At 48.5% G+C, this 16,611-nt stretch overlaps 2 protein-coding genes across 7 annotated transcripts in view; both read right to left on the bottom strand.

Annotated features, from left to right (window-relative positions):
* LOC114434793 (uncharacterized) overlaps nt 1-5,457 on the bottom strand; it is a 5,713-nt gene extending 256 nt beyond the window's left edge. The window contains exons 1-10 of one of the 2 annotated variants that reach the window (XM_028404195.1): nt 5,153-5,457; nt 3,980-4,641; nt 2,249-2,489; nt 2,018-2,091; nt 1,890-1,933; nt 1,612-1,820; nt 1,261-1,499; nt 844-966; nt 584-767; nt 1-446 (exon numbers count right to left, since the gene is read on the bottom strand). The exon at nt 1-446 is cut by the window's left edge and continues 256 nt beyond it. In XM_028404195.1, the coding sequence (XP_028259996.1) occupies nt 166-446; nt 584-767; nt 844-966; nt 1,261-1,499; nt 1,612-1,820; nt 1,890-1,933; nt 2,018-2,091; nt 2,249-2,489; nt 3,980-4,621 (2,037 nt within the window). In that variant the 5' untranslated portion in view covers nt 4,622-4,641; nt 5,153-5,457 and the 3' untranslated portion in view covers nt 1-165. The remainder of the gene's footprint in view (nt 447-583; nt 768-843; nt 967-1,260; nt 1,500-1,611; nt 1,821-1,889; nt 1,934-2,017; nt 2,092-2,248; nt 2,490-3,979; nt 4,642-5,152) is intronic. The other variant, XM_028404196.1, reaches the window with a different exon arrangement.
* Nucleotides 5,458-7,128: 1,671 nt separating this feature from the next.
* Nucleotides 7,129-15,570, bottom strand: tmem259 (transmembrane protein 259). 5 transcript variants are annotated; one of them, XM_028403789.1, is made up of 13 exons: nt 15,376-15,570; nt 15,193-15,264; nt 14,080-14,458; nt 12,582-12,890; nt 12,344-12,500; nt 12,032-12,142; nt 11,820-11,942; nt 10,957-11,057; nt 10,815-10,872; nt 8,931-9,014; nt 8,669-8,801; nt 8,250-8,349; nt 7,129-8,163 (listed from the first exon to the last, which is right to left on the bottom strand). In XM_028403789.1, exons 3-13 carry the CDS (start codon nt 14,293-14,295, stop codon nt 7,393-7,395), a joined length of 2,163 nt encoding a protein of 720 aa, XP_028259590.1. In that variant the 5' UTR covers nt 14,296-14,458; nt 15,193-15,264; nt 15,376-15,570; the 3' UTR covers nt 7,129-7,392. The 5 variants fall into 5 exon arrangements, with proteins under 5 accessions (XP_028259590.1, XP_028259591.1, XP_028259592.1 ...); XM_028403790.1 differs by having other exon boundaries at nt 14,080-14,452; XM_028403791.1 differs by having other exon boundaries at nt 15,193-15,244.
* Between the last annotated feature and the right edge of the window lie 1,041 nt (nt 15,571-16,611).

The following is a 16,611-nucleotide window of genomic DNA, read 5'->3' as shown; positions in this document are numbered from 1 at the left end:
ACAACAGTGAGACATGTTATTAAATCCAAAGCAATGAGCATGATCAGCAGCTATCAGCTGGTCATGTTTAGGCTTTTGATACAGTTAGCACATAAGCTGCAGCTAGCTTGTGCTAGTGGTTTCTAGCCAAACTGTAAGTTAGCGTAGCTCTATCAAATGACTGGTTCAGGCAGACTGGTTCATCTGCAGTTCATCAGCCAGCTGGTTGTACTTCATCTTCCTCAGGATCTCCTCTGTCACCTGCTGGGCCCCCTCAGAATGGAACTGCTGGACCATCAGGTCTACGGTTCTGCTTCTGTCTGCAGCCTCCAGCCGACAGACGGGAACCGGATCGGACCGGAGACTCAGGAAGTGCTGGAAGGTTTTCAGATCCTCTGAGCCAAGACAGTTAAGCATGTGGAGCAGCTTCTGGGTCACATCCACGGCCTCTGAGGTGCAGGCTGACACTGCAGAAACCACAAAGCAGGACGTTGAGTTTTTTAATTTCATGATCCAACATCTAAAGCAACAAAAGTTGTGTCTCTGAGTTTATATGAAGATCTGTAAGAGTTCATGCCCCCACCATGCTGTCCTGATGTATTACCTTTCAAATGGACCACTCGGGTCCACACCTCAAGTTCTGAGGGGCCAAAAAGCCAGCCAATCAGACGCAGTGGAATTACATAACTCCTCAGCTGAAGCCTCACCATGGTGAGGTCAGCTGGCAGCTGTACCTGGAACGATGGCAGGAAGTTGTTGTAGTCGCTGAAGTTCACGAACTTTGAACTCTGAAAGAAAGAACAGATTTCATAAATAGGAAAAAGAAAAGAGCAAACTGAGAGCAGCAAAGGAGTCATCAGGCACCTCGGGCTGGATGACGGTGACGGGCTGTCCGGTCAGTTTGTACGTCTGATTTGGAATCAGTTCACAGTCGGGTATTGCTTCCACATAATCAGCTCCGACCCGTCGCTTCCACTCCCTCCTCACCTGCAGATTATATACTGAGGTGATCAAAATGATCCAAAATCGTCAATAGTCAATACAAGAATGATGTGTCCTGGATTGTTTTTGAATGTGAAGGTTTCAGTGCTGCTTCTCCAAAAGAAATAAATCCATGAAAAAACTTCAACTCACATTTAAATACGATTTTTCTACATGGTCAAAAAACGATTGTATTTGAATGTGTTAATAATCAATAATTAGCTTCAAACATCCAATTTAGACGTAGAGGCAGATGAAAACATTACAGGAACCCTCCCAGTATTGACTGGTCCCCCTCACCTGGGTCAGGCAGACGTTCCTGGGCAGCAACAGAACAAAGATTGAAGAGGTGGAGGGCTGACTGAAGAGCAGCACCAGACCCCTGATCGCTGCGGTGGATGCGGCCGACGTCACCAGACCGAAACATGAGAAACCAGCAATGTCAATGATCACATGACTGTCCGTCACTTGACCAGCTGTGATGAAGTCCACACGGTCCCCCGTGAGGTGAGCTACAGACAGGAAGTGTTGACCTCCATCTATGGCAGAAAAAGGCAGATTCTTTAAGCTAGCGTTAGCAAAAACCCTTTGACCATGAGCATCTTAAACAGCACCAGACTAACACAGTGCACATCGTGATGTAGAACTGACCTGAGAGCAGCTGGCAGTGTGGCAGGTGAAGCTCATGGAACCTTCCTGACAGAAGGGTGAACCTGAACAGTGGCCCGGCTGGCCTCAGACCTCTAGAGGACAGGAAGTCCACATCCCAAGGAACTATCTCATAGAGCAGATCACCAAAACCCGCCAACAGCAGACCAGTCAGACTGCAGCGGAACACGCCCGGCTGCTGACGGCGCAGCCTGAAGTGTTAGAAAAACAAACATGAAAGTCCGTTCCTGCTGATGCTTCTCCGGCAGACCGGCTCTCACCTGAACATGCTGCCTTTCTTGTGGACTTCAGCTGTGACTTCAACCTAAACAGATCAAGCAATGATCAATTATCAACCTGAAGTCATCACAGTCAGTCAGCATCATCAATGATCTGTGACATGGTTTACCGGTGACTCCTCTGTCTCCACCGTGACGTCAGTCAAGGTCTGTGATGTCACCGCCTCTCCGGGCAGGCAGAACCCTGCAAAGGAAGGACATCATCATGTCACCTGACAGCACAGATCAATGTCAATGAATGGCTTAGCCGAGACTACCAGAGGGAAACAATTAGCCTAGCTTAGCACAAAGAGTGGCAGCAGAGGGAAAGTGTTAGCTTAGCACAGGCTGTCTGTACGTACGCAGCGCTGGGACCGTCCTCCGCAGCAGCTTTCTGGTGATGCTCTCTGCCTGCTTGGATCCACAGTGTTGTTCCAGCAGTCTCTGTGTTGTGATTCTGTCTGCATGCTCCAGCGGATCTCTGCCAATAGGAGGGTGACTCTCCCCAGCTGTGTGATCACTGAGCAGCCACTGAAAGGATCGGAGCTCATCTGAGGCCAGAACTGCCAACATCTCAGCGATGACTGATGTGTCTGAGGCATTCTGGGAAATAAAGCAGAGCAGCTCATGAGGGCTGAGGTTTTAATGGTTCCATCAGTCGGAGTTGGACCTCCGGTGGTAATGTCTTGCATGGTATAATGGTACAGTTCATACGGCTCAGCTCGGCTCCCTGTAGTGAGCTAATCACTAATATTAGAAACATATCAATCATGCTTCACAGCCATCATCATCATTTCATTCAAAGGGTTAACATGAGGCACCTGGACTTGTAGAGGCTTTGCTGCTCCTCCTAGCAGCTTCATGTAGTCCTGGTCTACCTCTGGACTGCTCCCTGCCTGTAAACCTTCATCAATCAGTCTAAACCAGTTACGTGTCTTTTGGACCCCATCCCAACTCAGCAGATCAGTCTCTCCTCTTATTGGTGGTTCCATAATGCCGGGATCAGACCTTTACCTAAAGAATCCATCTTGATCCAGACATCTGATTTCCCATTTGTTTCTAAGATACTTGAAAGAGTGGTTGTGAGTCAGCTAAATGAGCACCTGCATAAGAACAGTCTGTTTGATCCAGTCTAGATTCAGAGCCCACCACAGACCAGAACCAGCACTGCTTAAAGCCACTAATGACCTCCTCATGGCATCGGACCGTGGACTCGTCTCTGTGCTCTTCTACTGGATCTCAGTGCTGCCTTTGACACCGTAGATCACAGCATCCTACTACACAGATTAGAACATGAGATTAGGATTACAGGGACAGCACTAAACCTGCAGCTGGTCCAGAAGCAGCAGCTACAGTTCTGACAGTAAGCAGCCAACGGATCATATCTCTGCTGTTCTAGCGTCTCTTCACTGGCTCCCAGTGACTCAAGAATACACTTCAAGATCCTCCTCACCTACGAGGCTCTTCATGGACTAGCTCCATGATCTCTGCAGGACCTGATAGAACCGTATGTCGCTGCTCCTCCAGCTGCCTCACTTCAAGCTCTTAAAGGAAAATGACCAGAGTGACACCTCCACCTTTAAGATCAAACCTTTCTGTTTAGCTAAATGTATAGCTGGCCTGAGCCATAGTGTGATATGACCAATAGGCACCATGGGGCAACAGTGGCGCAGTGGGATAGCAGGTCATTGTATGACACTGCTTGTGCAGCAGCCGTAACGAATTTCCCTCTGGGATTAATACAGCATCTAAAATAAAAAAATAAAAAAATAAAAATTAACACCACCAGCAGCATCTCTGAGCACCCCCGTGTTTGAGTCTGATCCTGTCTGTGTCGATCATCTGTGTAGTGCTAGTATAATGAACTATATCATCTAAAATATACACAGTTTAGCATTACACCATCAGTGTCCTGTGATGCATGATGTTTGCTGCATGATTGTTTCTCTCTCTCTGTGCGGTCTACCTGACACTGTGCAGCTCTGGGTTCGGGTTCTGGGTTTCTGTAAAGCGCCTAGAGACAATTCTGCCTGTAGAAGACGCTCACAAATAAAACTGACATCTTTCTGATGTTCTCATAGATGCTCACAGACCTTCTCCCTGAATGGATTCCCATCCAGCTCCTGCAGTAAAAATGGCTCTGATTGGCTGAGGGCCATGTAGAACACCTCCAGGGCTTCATCCCCCTTTCTCAGAACCAGGTCCACCAAAGCCCGGTTCTTGTCTCTGCGAACTCCGTACATGCTGATGGCCTCTCTGTTTGTTGTGTTCAGAATGCCATAGGCCCTCAGAGCATCCAGAATAGCTTCAGGCCTCTGGATTCTGCTGATGAGCCACCCGCGGTGTTTTCTCACCAAGTCCGGGTCAGGTCTTGGAGCCGACTTGGGTGCAAATGGGTTAATGGTATGGTGAATGTGGCAGACGCGATCATCGCGGCCTATCAGAGTCAGAACTGCTGCCAGCACCATGAGCGCCCCCTCCTCCTGGTAACACCTCATCATGGTTTTGGCAATGCTGCAGGCGTCGGCAGATGCCAGCCAGTGTGGGGGGATGGGGGGGATGTCCTTCAGGAGGTCCTGGCTTAGACACCAGTGGATCCTCCACAGCTCCACTTCTGGAAGCGCCAAGAGCTCCTGCAGCAGCTGACCCTCCAGCACCGGATCACTGTCCTGGACCACCACTCGGCCCAGTGTGTTCCAAACGAAGTCGTGAACCGCCTTCAGCACGTTGCCCATGTGTTGGTGTGTGTGACAGGCTACAAGAGAGCGGAGCAGAAGAAAGGTTTCAATTCTTCAATTCATTCAATTATTGTGCTGTGCGGAGCTCCTCTGGCTGGCTGCTGCCTCTGGCCGGAAGCTCAATAATCTGTCAGGAATTATTATATTAAATCATCACAGTGATCAATAAACCAATCAATACCACCACAGTGATCATCTTCATCTCAGCAGGTTCGATCAATGACTAAACAATATTATTGATGACACTCACCAGCTGCTACGGCTGAATTTAAATGGTGGATTTATAAAATGTAAACAGCTTTGTTTATTGTTTACACAGTTGTCACTTGTACACTGACCTGTTGATCCCTAAATATTGACAACTGTTCATCTGATTAGAAACAAACCTCGATCAAATCCTTGGAGGGAATGAAGAACCGTTTTAAAAATGTTTCAACTGCAGACAGCTGCTGTAAAAACGGACACCACGCTGTCCACAAGATAATATTGTTTCAGTGTGAGCAGTGTGTGTGTGAAGCCAGATCTTACCTGAGCTGGAGGTTGTTTCTGATGATTAGATGCTCAGTGGACTGTAACCCTTTCAGTCTGCAGACACAGTCTGAACCTGGTGTCTTTCTTCTGCTCTTCGTCTCAGTGCAGGAACCACCAGGTTTTTTCAGCCGTTTTAGCTGCAGCTCTTTTCACTGCTTGGTGGAAGTGAACCACATCAAAGAAGCTCAGAAGACGCAGGTCAAGCTTTGCTGTTCTTGTGTTCAGGATGTGAAAGTAATTTCCATCAGAAATCAGACGTCAGCAGAGTTTCATGAATGAGACTCATACGAGTTCTCTGGAACTCAGGTGTTTTCTGTTTATCACTGCTGCTGGTCTGACCGGACCCATTAAAGCCCGAATGAACCAGGACCTGACCTGAAACTGTGAAAATAACCTGAACAGGAAGTCAGGTTTAACCCACTTCATTTCTACAGAACTGAAGTGGGGCAGTGGTAATAAATGGTTTATTTATTAGCACTGCCCCACCGTGTGTGAACAGCTGATTATAGAACACCACGTACAGAGGCACACATCTCAATCCGACAGACTCTGGTATAAAGGGTGAGCTTTATTTTCACACTGTGTCAGTATGTGTCTGCATGTGTGTCACATTCACACGCTGTGTTTCAGACAGCTGTGGGTGGATCTGGTTCACTGACAGATGCAGCAGAGGCTAGAACAAACCACAGACCATGTAAACATGGACAACATGACAGCTCCCCGAAAGAGAGGCCCAAACATCCAGACTGCCCCCTGGTGGCTGGCTGCAATAGAAGTCATAAAGCCCTGCTCCTCCACGTTAGTAGATGGGACACAGTCCCAAAGCTAGAAGTCCTCAGTCCCTGCTCCAGACCGACTCCACCATGTTTCCAACAGCAACACCTGGAAGTGAATGACTGTGGCCTCACTGATGGACAGTAAGCTGAGGTGGGACCACATCTGTCTGTCAGACCACATCTGTCTGTCAGACAAGTCGATGCCTTCTTTACTAAAGATAACGATGTGCTTCTGATCCCGGACCAATAATCTGATTAGTAACAGTGATTATCTGATGGATGAAGGGTTCTAACGCGATCCTTCATCCTGTGCATGGATCCATCCAGATTCGGGTTTGCGAGGGATGTTTTGTCCAGTATAGGCGGAAGGCGAGCAGTTATTGACCTTTATGCATCACCATGTATTAATCTGATCTCATGACATTATTGTTTTTAACCTTTCTCCTCCCAGTTGAAAAACCAGCGAATGGACCGGCTGCGGCGCCTGAAGTGTCACACAGCTGGTGTCATATTGCACATCATCAGTCCCAGGATTATTGATAAGGCATCTGACACAAAACCTGATCAACCTAATTGATCAGTGAACCACTGCAGCACTCCAACACAAACTTCGTGTCCTACAAAATAAAGCAGGTAGAATACGCAGCTCTGTGCTTCAGTCTGTCAGAACCAGGGCTGATCAGCACACAGAACCTCTGAGAGGGTTCTCCCTCCATGCAGTGGAACAGTTTCAGTGGTTTCAGCTTGAAGCAGAGTTTTAACTACAAATGATTTTCTGTAATTCCACTAACATTTACTGACTATTTATCAATAAATGATAATGATTAACTAATGGAGCTGTTCACACAGACACACTTCAATAACACACACATCCACATGAGTGTGTCACCGAGGCAGGACCAAATTTCTGACAGAACACAGATCAGCTGAGTGACTGAGCTGAAGTCATCTCCACCCTGAATTCTGCATGTATTAAACAAAACTGTTTTAAATGGTAGATTCATTAACAAATGTCACAGACAACAAATCAATAAAGTCATCGACTAGCAGAAATATGACCAGACGTGTGGAGAATGATTCATGAAAAGCTCCACGCTGGTTGTTCCAGCTGGTCTTTGGGCTGATGTGCAGCATCTGTGTGAAGGAATTACCTTCAGTTTCCAGAGAGTCTGTGTTTAACCAGTCTGACCTCTCAGGTGGTTTTGAACTCGTATTTAATTCACAAACACAAAGGAAAAATAGAAACTGTGCAGAAATGTGCTTCTTTAATTTTCTCTTGATGCCATATGTGGCAGCCTCTGCTGGGCTCTCCACCCTCAGGCTGGAAACACTGAACAAACGAATCGAATATTAGGTTAAAATCTGAAATAAAAGGTGACTGACCAATCAGCCGATCAGCTAACAGACTGAGGCACAGTGTCAGACAGGTGAGATGATGTCAGCAGCACCACACCTGGACTTTCAGGATGGTGTCTGTGACGAGCTCTGCGGCTCTGCTGCTCTGCAGTCCCAGTCTGTACCTGGACTCTGTGGGGGGGCACAGTCTGTCTGTTGGGGGTCCACCTCCAACGACCCTGTCTGTGAAGGCCCCGACCCTGGGGGAGTGGCCTGTGAGGGCTCAGCTCCCACCACGTGCAGCCCTTCAGTTGGAGGACTGGCTCCTCCAGGCGAAGGGTGTTTCATTTCTACAGAAACAATGTTTGGATCTTCACCTGCTCCTCTTCCTGCTGTTCCTCCTGCTGCTTCACCTGCTCCTCTTCCTGCTGTTCCTCCTTCTGCTCCTGCTGCACCTCCTCTTTCTGCCGCGCCTCCCATCCAAAACTCGGCAACCACACTGATCTCTGCTTCTGCTGACCCTTGGCCTTCAGCTGCGCCTCTGCCTCCTGATTCAACAGAGGAGGACAGAGCTTCAGTGATGATGGCGGCAGTCTGAGCGACCCAGTTCAACTCTGACCGCACGTCTCCTCCTGCTGCTGCTGCTGCCAGAGGGGAGGATGGTTGGGGATCAGGCTGAGACCCTGGCTGGGTGGCAGGGGTTGGCCCTGTTTGGTTGGTGTTGGCGGGTTCAGCAGCAGCAGCAGCAGCTGCAGCAGCACTGTTGTTGTTGAGGTTGTCCTGCAAAGCCGTCTGATTCTGACCCGCTTGCTGATTCTGCAGGAGCATCTCCTGGATTCTGATCTGCTGCAGGATGGCAGGAAGCTCGTAGTGGTGAAAGAAGTAGATCATAGAGTGCTACAGAGGAAGAAGAAGGGTCATCATAATAAATTAGTAGAGTATAAAGCTTCACTGTGGTGTAAAGATATGAAAGATGTCCTGACCTGGATGAAGAGCCAGGAAGTGACGAGGGCCAGGCTGCTGTACTGACCGTTGAAGCGGTAGTGGTACGCGTAGAAGGCAAAGTGGTACAAATAGAAGAACCTGAAGCACAAACCAGTTTTCAGTCAGACATACAGAACAACTTGGTCCAGGCAGGGACAGCTGCTGGAGTCTGTCTGCAGCGTCCACAAACATTTGACAGGACAGCTTTGGTCCACACATGGACAGAGGAGAGCTGGATCCAGACTCCATGACCCCCAAAAGAAACGGGAAGAGACAGACGCAGCACAGACTGAGATCCACACACACAGTCTGTTACTGTGTGAACACAGACTGCTTATATTCTGTCTGTGAGCACAGGCCACTCTTATCAGATGTTAGCTTCACATTAGCATTCCTAGCAGTGGGTCTGCTGACTTACCTCAGCCAGTGGCGTTTGCTAGTGTTGGTGTGGCAACAGATGGCATCATACTGATCGGCCAGCCACACAATGAGGATGATGTAGAAGGCTGTTGTTGTGTCATTGAAGAATTCTGACATGATGGCCTCCATGCCTAAAAAAACAGAGACACCCAGATCAGCACAGTTTAACTAGCGGCTTCACAGAGTCGTGCAAAACCTGCTGACAGGCGTAAAAAAGAACTGAAGATTAATATATCTATGTTTTCAGGATGTGAACTTACCCACAAGGGCCAGGATGACAGTGAGCAGAGGGGCTGCTGGGAAGGCAATGGTCATGTTCATCTCCAACATCTGAAGAAGATCCACTGGGGGGAGCAGAGACCAGACACAGAGAGATCAAGCTACTCCAGCAGGAGCAGACTGAAACACTAACATCTGTTTACATCTCAAAACTGATCATTCTGATCATAGCTGAGTACATTTTACCACTGGCTAATGCTAAGCTAGCGCTAGAGGAGCTCTACTGTATGATCAGCAGGCAGATGGCAGAGGCAGCTGTGATCATGACTGGAGACTTCAATCATGTGGAACCCAAAGCAGTGCAGTACACTTCCCCACCAGAGACAGCAACATACTGGATCAAGTTAACTGCAGCATCCAGGAGCATACAAGGCTGCAGCTCCTCACCTGGGTATGTCAGATCACATCTCTGTGGAGCTCCAGCATATAAACCCCTGATCAACCACCAAAGCAGTTCAGGTATGGACTGAGGAGGCTTCCTCAGCACTACAGGACTGTTTTGAACTCACTGACTGGGGAGTGTTTAAAGATGGCTCAGACCTGGAGACCTACGCATCCTCCGTCCTGGACTACGTGCAGTTCTGCACTGATGCTGTTCTACCCAGAAAGTCCATCAAGGTGTTTCCAAACCAGAAACCATGGTGGGACAGCACAGTGCGACCTCTGCTCAAAGCTCGGGATGCAGCCTACAGGACAGGTGACAGACCGGCCTACAGCAGGGCCCGGGCAGAACTGAGGAAGGGCATCCAGCAGGCCAAACACCGGTACAGACAGCGCATTGAGGAGCACCTCGCTGACAACAACCCACGGGAAATGTGGAGAGGCATCAGAACTACAACGGACTACAGGAACGGCAACCAGCAGATCAGCCATGACCCCACTCTGCCTGACACCTTAAACACCTTTGCACGCTTGGACACACCTGGCAGCAGAGACACTGTTCATCTCCCACTGCTGGAGGAGCAGCCCCAGCCTCTGGTTCTGCAGCATCACCAGGTGAGCTCCACCCTAACGAGGATCAACACTAACAAAGCTGCAGGACCAGATAAGGTGTCAGGGTGGATTCTGAAACTGTGTGTGCATAAGCTGGTGTTTTTCTGGACATTTTCAACCTGTTCCTACAGCTCGCTTCAAAATCAGCTGTCACGAGCCTCAATGACTTCAGAGGATCATCATCAAGGACGTCATCTGTGCTACTCTGGACAGTGGGAGATCAGTTCGCCTACAGGGAGAACCAGTGGACTTTGTGGACTTCAATTCAGAGTTCAATACTGTGACCAGTGGACACTTCCTCCACAACCTGGGACTGCCTGGCTCTCTGTGCTTCTGGATCAAGGACTTTCTCACCAACAGGCCTCAAGTGGTGAGAATTGGGGACTTCATCCACACTGATCCTGAGCACAGGCACACCGCAGACCGTCTCATATCAAACAATGATGAGACTCACTACAGAGAGGGGATCCAGCACCTGACAGGATGGTGTTCAGAATAACCTGGTCCTGAACAATAGCATCAAGGACATAATTGTGGACTTCACATCCAGGAGGATGGAGCACATCCCTCTCCTCATTCATGGGGAGGAGGTGGAGCGGGTGGACAACATCAAGTTCCTGGGCATCCACCTCACAGCTGACCTGTCTTGGTCCCTGCACACGTCCCACCTGGTGAAGAAGGCCCAACAAAGGCTCTCCTTCCTCAGGAAGCTCAGAGGACTGGACTCTCCCCTCAGCTCCTGACAAACTTCTACAGGGCCACAGTAGAAAGCCTCCTCTGTCTGAGTGCAGCAGTGTGGTACAGGAGCCAGTGAGGAATCTCTCAAGAATTAGTGAGTGAGGTGTGTTAAACCTGTATGCAAAGAAACTGACCTATGAAGACAAAGATCTGGTGGTGGGAGTATCTGAGCAGCATGGACACCGACAGGGTCTGAAAACAAGGAAACCAAAGCTTTAACATTCCAAAACCTGAGCACTAAAGGACAACAGGGCTGAATTCGACTGGTTTACTTACAAATATGACCATGATGACGAAGGCTGCCAGGTACGAGGTCCTTGCCATCCACATGCTGACAAAGCGGTAATGTTCTCCTGACACCACATTTCTCAGAAACCCTGCACAGAACCACAGAGAAATCCCACCGGACCACCAGGTCAAGCCTTAGCTAAAAAGCTAGCATTCATACCAACACTTTAAACCAGGGGTGTCCAAACTACAGCAGGTTGTCTATGGCCCCAGGCTTCCATCTTAAAATGTGTTATTTTTGGCTGTCCAGAATAAATTATACAAAATCTACAGGCAGTTCTTGTTTTTAAAGAATTTCCTGTATAGTTTGTGTAGAGTTTGCATGACGTTCTCCGCAGACATCGTCAGCTCGCTGTCTACACCGATGTGTTACTGGTGCGAGCGGTCCGTCTTCGCTTGTTAAACTGTCAGCTGTACAATGTGCGAGACGCAGCACTTCTCTCAAAAAGACTCTGTAAGTCAGTACGCATCTGTCGTACGGCACGTCATTACGTCATTACGTCTCGTACGCATGCACTGCAAACATGACATTAAATTGAACAAGACAATTGAACAAGCTCAAGAGCAGCACTAAATGACTCCACCTGGTCCACCTGACATTTTACTGTCTGCTGCTGCTCCTAAACCAGACCTGCCACATATGTTCAGATCTCACCTTCACAGTGGAGCCAATAACTTGCCTGTTCTGATCTGTTCATCTGAATGCTAACAAGTGGTTTTCTGTTCTTTTGTTGTTTAAAATACGTCATCTGAGACCACAGACACTTTCACATTATCAAATCTGGCCCTCCCCCAAAAAGGTTTGGACACCCCTGCTCTTATATTTCTCTGCTCTCTCTCCTTCTCTCTACCTTTGTTCTCCTCGTTCTCAGCGAGCGCCTTCACGCTGGACATGAGGATGTCATCATAGCCCAAAAACTCATCGAGCAAGAAGCGACTGAAGCCATCTCCAAAGCACTCATCCTTCATTGGGTCTACATGCAGAGACAGAGAGACGGACATGTTTGAGCTCCATCAGGTCCTTCACAGCGAAGTCATGTGACATGGTGTTTGTGGTTCTGACCCAGAGTGACGACCATAACAGGGATGTTGAGTCTTTGCCTGGTGTTTTGAGACAGACGCAGGAAGCCGTACTCTAGAGAATATTCCACAATATACTCCTCCTGAGGCCACACTGAAACAAACAAGCACTAAAATTACAGAAAGTGTTCACAGTTATTTCACAACAAGCGTGGTTCTGGAGGAGGAGCAGGAGTTACAGGAGGTGAAGGTGACCGGTGAGAAGTCTGAGGTGAAGGTTAAGGATGAGGTGTTGGAAAAGAAGGGTGGGAAGAGGAGTAGGAGGTAGAGTCAGAGGAGGTAAAGAAGGGTTTACCTGCTCTGGTCATCATCTCCAGCTCAGACACTGAGTCCTTCAGTGGCTGCATACCTTTAGTGGTCTGGCTGAAAGACACATCCTGGCTCTCATTCACTCCGCCAGCACCTCCTCCAATCAGAGACGGCTTTAGGCGAGGCTCAATATCCAGCTCAAACTGCAGCAGAGGGCATCCAACAAATACAGACTGGTAAGGACAGGTGGGTGAGGACAGGCGAGGGATGTTCCTTCCATTTACCTGTACCGAGCTGTTGTCAAACATCTCCAGAGTCATCTCCTCCTCTTCTTCCTCCTCCTCTTGCATTGCTGCCAAGCTGAGCCCTGGTACCACCCCTGCTCCTTTGTCCCCCTCTGCTTCCAGCTCCTCCTGCAGACCAGCAGAGTCATAGTGCTGCAGGAAGACCGGAGCGCGGCTGGAGTTCCTCTGAATTTCCACCCGCAAGATGCCATCACGAGGCCAGCGCTCCCTCACCACCTCCAGACAGTTGATGGGTGAGCGAGAGAAGGCGATGTGGATGTAGGCGAGAATGAAGAGGACGAAGAGTGCCTGAGCAGGAGGAGGTGGGCATACTGATATTAGCCAGGTGGTGTGCTGTAGATCTATAAGCCATCATCAGACTCACGGTTACTTTCCTGCAACACTGCATGTAGGTGTGTACAGGTTACTTAGCCCCACCTTGTGGCATTAAGAAACAATGATTATAATTAAAACGTGTTTTTTTAGAGCTGGTATCACCTGATCTCATAGCCTAAACAGAAATCCTGACTTCAGCTGAAGTGGTGCTTCTCCAACAGCACATAAACCACAGTCCTGAAAGAGGACGGCACTCTGCACCTGCTACGTCTGTTTGCACAAATTCACAAGTTTAACGGGGAACTCTGACTAACATGCAGCCTGCATCAGGAGACCAGAAGCAGAGATGGAGCACAGCCACACTTGTCTGCACTATGACTCAGCAGAATATTACCTCACAGCCTTTGCTGAGAAAAGCTTAAAGGTGTGACTGCTGTTAATCTGATGGAGCAACACAAACTCTGGACTTCACACCTCTTTCACATCCTGTCATTTCAATGCTTACGGCCACAGATTGGAAACACTTGCTTGACTTGCACAAACACTCTGTTGGCATGCTTCTGAGCACACTGTGTTTTCAGTTTTCCAAAGATGTGCTTCAGCAGCCTCTCTATCTCAGGACCAGGGTCTGCTGCGTCAGAGGCAGACTCCAGTCTTCTCTAAGACAGCGTCTGTTACCCGTTCTCATGCTTTCTATCTGCTCCGAGCCCTCCCCCTGTTTTCTGGCTTCATTCCAGACACAATTCAACTGTAATCCTTCAGACTGTAATCAGATTACTTTCATCACTGTTTATGAGTACATACTTTCGGATGTTGTTGCCTTGTTACTGTGTTTAAACTAGTGTTCAACCTTTTGACATGGCACACAGGTCTGAACATGCGCCAAAGTCAGTAAACGGTTATTAACCCATTTTCATGAGTCAGTTCTTTCTCTGAGTATTTGGAGTCCATGGTAGACTACCAAGATATATACATTACAAAATAGACTATTTTATAATGTATATATCTTTGTCTTAACTTATCCCTTGCTGTCTGTATGCCGTTGCAAAAATGCAGTTTCCCCATTGTGGGACTAATAAAGGTTTCTTAATCTTAATCTAATGTTTTGCAGGACCCCTCAGACTCTCACAGTGTTGACCTGCTGTGGGGCAGATTTGCTCACCTTGAGCAGGACAAAGAACTCAAAGACCCTCCTGAAGGACGGGGGGAAGAGCCGTGCATATGTGACGGCCATCTTGAAGAAGAGGGCATGGAAGAGCCGGTCTCGGACATTGATGAGCGGGTTCTGGTTGATGTTGGGGTTCCGCATCCTGTTGGGTCCCATGTTGTTGTTGTTGTTTAGAGGGACGTTGTTGTTGTTGGCCTGGTTCTCAGACATGGTGTCGGACTCTAAAGGATTCGGCTCACGCTGCACAAACTCACCACTCTGCACTTACTCTAGGTCAACATGGCCGCCATCAGCGCCCTCAGAGAGCGGGTCGATCACTGACCCAGGATCAGACAATAAAGGTGTCTGCCCACAGTTCTTCACACACCTGGAACTGACACAGAGCAGCAAACTGGTTAGTTCATCCACCGTCTACAGTCTCACGTTGCCTCTGGAGCCTTAGCACCCAGACATTTAAACATCATACTTCTCGTACCCGAGCTCCACTCGTTGCACCAGTTTTTCCTTATTTCTATGTTTGTGTATGTGCGGTGTTTATGCTTCCCTGGATGTTTTATGAATGTCTGCGCAGCAGGAAGTCAGTGTGAGTCTGTGTCACATCTCTGCCTCTCAACATGCATTGTGCTCATGGTTTAAGGTGCAGACACGTATGACCACCAGCCCACAGCAGGCCACTTTAGGTTTGGACTCCACCTGACCACCATGACCACCGCCGTGACGTCAGCAGGTCCAATCGGAGCAGCTTACCGTTTCTTGGTGTGTTTTGTTGTTTCCAGGTGTGGAGACAACTTGCTGCTGTTGAGCAGAAACCCAAAAAGACCGATGGTGACGTCATGATGCAGTTTTTTTGCCGTTTAACGGAAACTGAAGAATGGCCCCTTCTTTCTGACGTCATCGTGCATCGGGGTTCCTCAGAACCACCAGGAGGTCACGGCCATAGATACTTACAGTGAGTGGACCACGGTTATGTGTTATGTGTTGATCAGTAGCATCTAGTAGATTTGGATTATTGATCGGTGCTGATCAATGCTCAGGTATGTTTGGGCCCTGTTGTTCTGCAGCTAACAACCAACAACGTTAGCTTACGATTCGGTGTACTGGGCTCACCTGTTATTGATTTCGCAGCCGTGATTCCATGCCACTGTCCGCGGAGTCTCCTCTGGAAGAAACCAGCAGACTCTGAAACGCCACAGCCTAGCCGTTAGCAGGGTTAGCTCGCTCGCCGCGCATAGGAAAATAACGATGCAGAAGCGAGCGAGTAAAGCTGGTAAATCACTGTGTTAACGTTACCAAGCAGGCCCCAGACCGAGAGCGGACATTACCACTCCTCCCGACAGATACAGAAGGGAACAACTCAGCGTGGCTCTTCAAATAAACTCCGAGCTTCTGGTGAGCCTACAGCAGCTAACAGCGGCTAACAGCGGCTAACAGCAGCCACAGGCAGTCTGACGGCTGCTGTTATCAGACTGACCCAGACCGGAAATACGGGTCCTACAGCGACTTGCGGCGGCTCCCTGGGTGCTGTCTGCCAGGCACCACAACAACGCTTCCTTAGCGCCGAGGATCTTACTGTGTTTCACATTTCACTCAAACATGTTTGTGGCTCATCAAACTTTTATACATCCTGCATCATCTCACGTGTTAGTGTTCATTGTGACAGATCACAGGCACAAGGAATCAATCGATAGGAGCACACAATGACCGAACTCTCCTACAAACTGAGGAACCTCCTTCATTCTCAGTGAGGTGCTGCTTTAAATCGGGTCTAACGTACAAAAACCTGAGACATCCCAAAACCCACGTTTACCAGTATTATTTGTGTATGTGCAGTGGTTCACACGGTAGGGGGCGCTGTCGGTCAGTCTGGGTGGTTGTTATTTCTCCGAAATGTAAAACTTGTGTGTGCCAGGCTGTTCCAATGATTGCCACCCACACACATATTCCTGTTTGCTGTTGCCATGGCAACACCCTGGCTGCTGAATCGCCACCAGGAAATAAAGAAGAAGACGGAAGCGGTGTGTTAGCGCTGGTCTGCCTGTATTTGTGAGGACCAGGTGCACAGTTTTCTGGTTTGGTCCTTTACACGTTTGATGGTGTAGAGGCCGCCAGGGGGCGAGTTTCAGTTTCCATTTCCTGCTTCTTCCTCTTCCTCTTCTTCTTATTAGTATAATTATGAATATTATATTCATAACACTGATGATGTTTGTAAACATAAACAACCAGAAGAATAAACCTGTGTATGTTTGTGTGTGTTTGTGTGTGTTTGTGTGTATGTGTGTGGGCATGCATGCACAAGGTTGAGTGGGTGGAAGAAAACGGTGTGTTGTAGGTCTTATCTCAACATCAGCCACCATCACTGTTCCCATGGAAACTGAATAATGAGCCCGAAGGTACAGGACATGGAGTGGTGTGTGTGTGTGTGTGTGTGTGTAGGATGTTTATTAAGTCCCCACAAAGACAGAAGTACAAACATGTATGAATATCATGTTTGAGCTGACCACAGGTCATGTGATCACTCTGATTACC

Source organism: Parambassis ranga, chromosome 4 (genome assembly GCF_900634625.1).
Source record: "Parambassis ranga chromosome 4, fParRan2.1, whole genome shotgun sequence".
Taxonomy (NCBI): Eukaryota; Metazoa; Chordata; class Actinopteri; family Ambassidae; genus Parambassis; species Parambassis ranga.
Note: the sequence above shows the minus strand (reverse complement) of the source record. Positions and strands in the feature narration are given on the sequence as shown.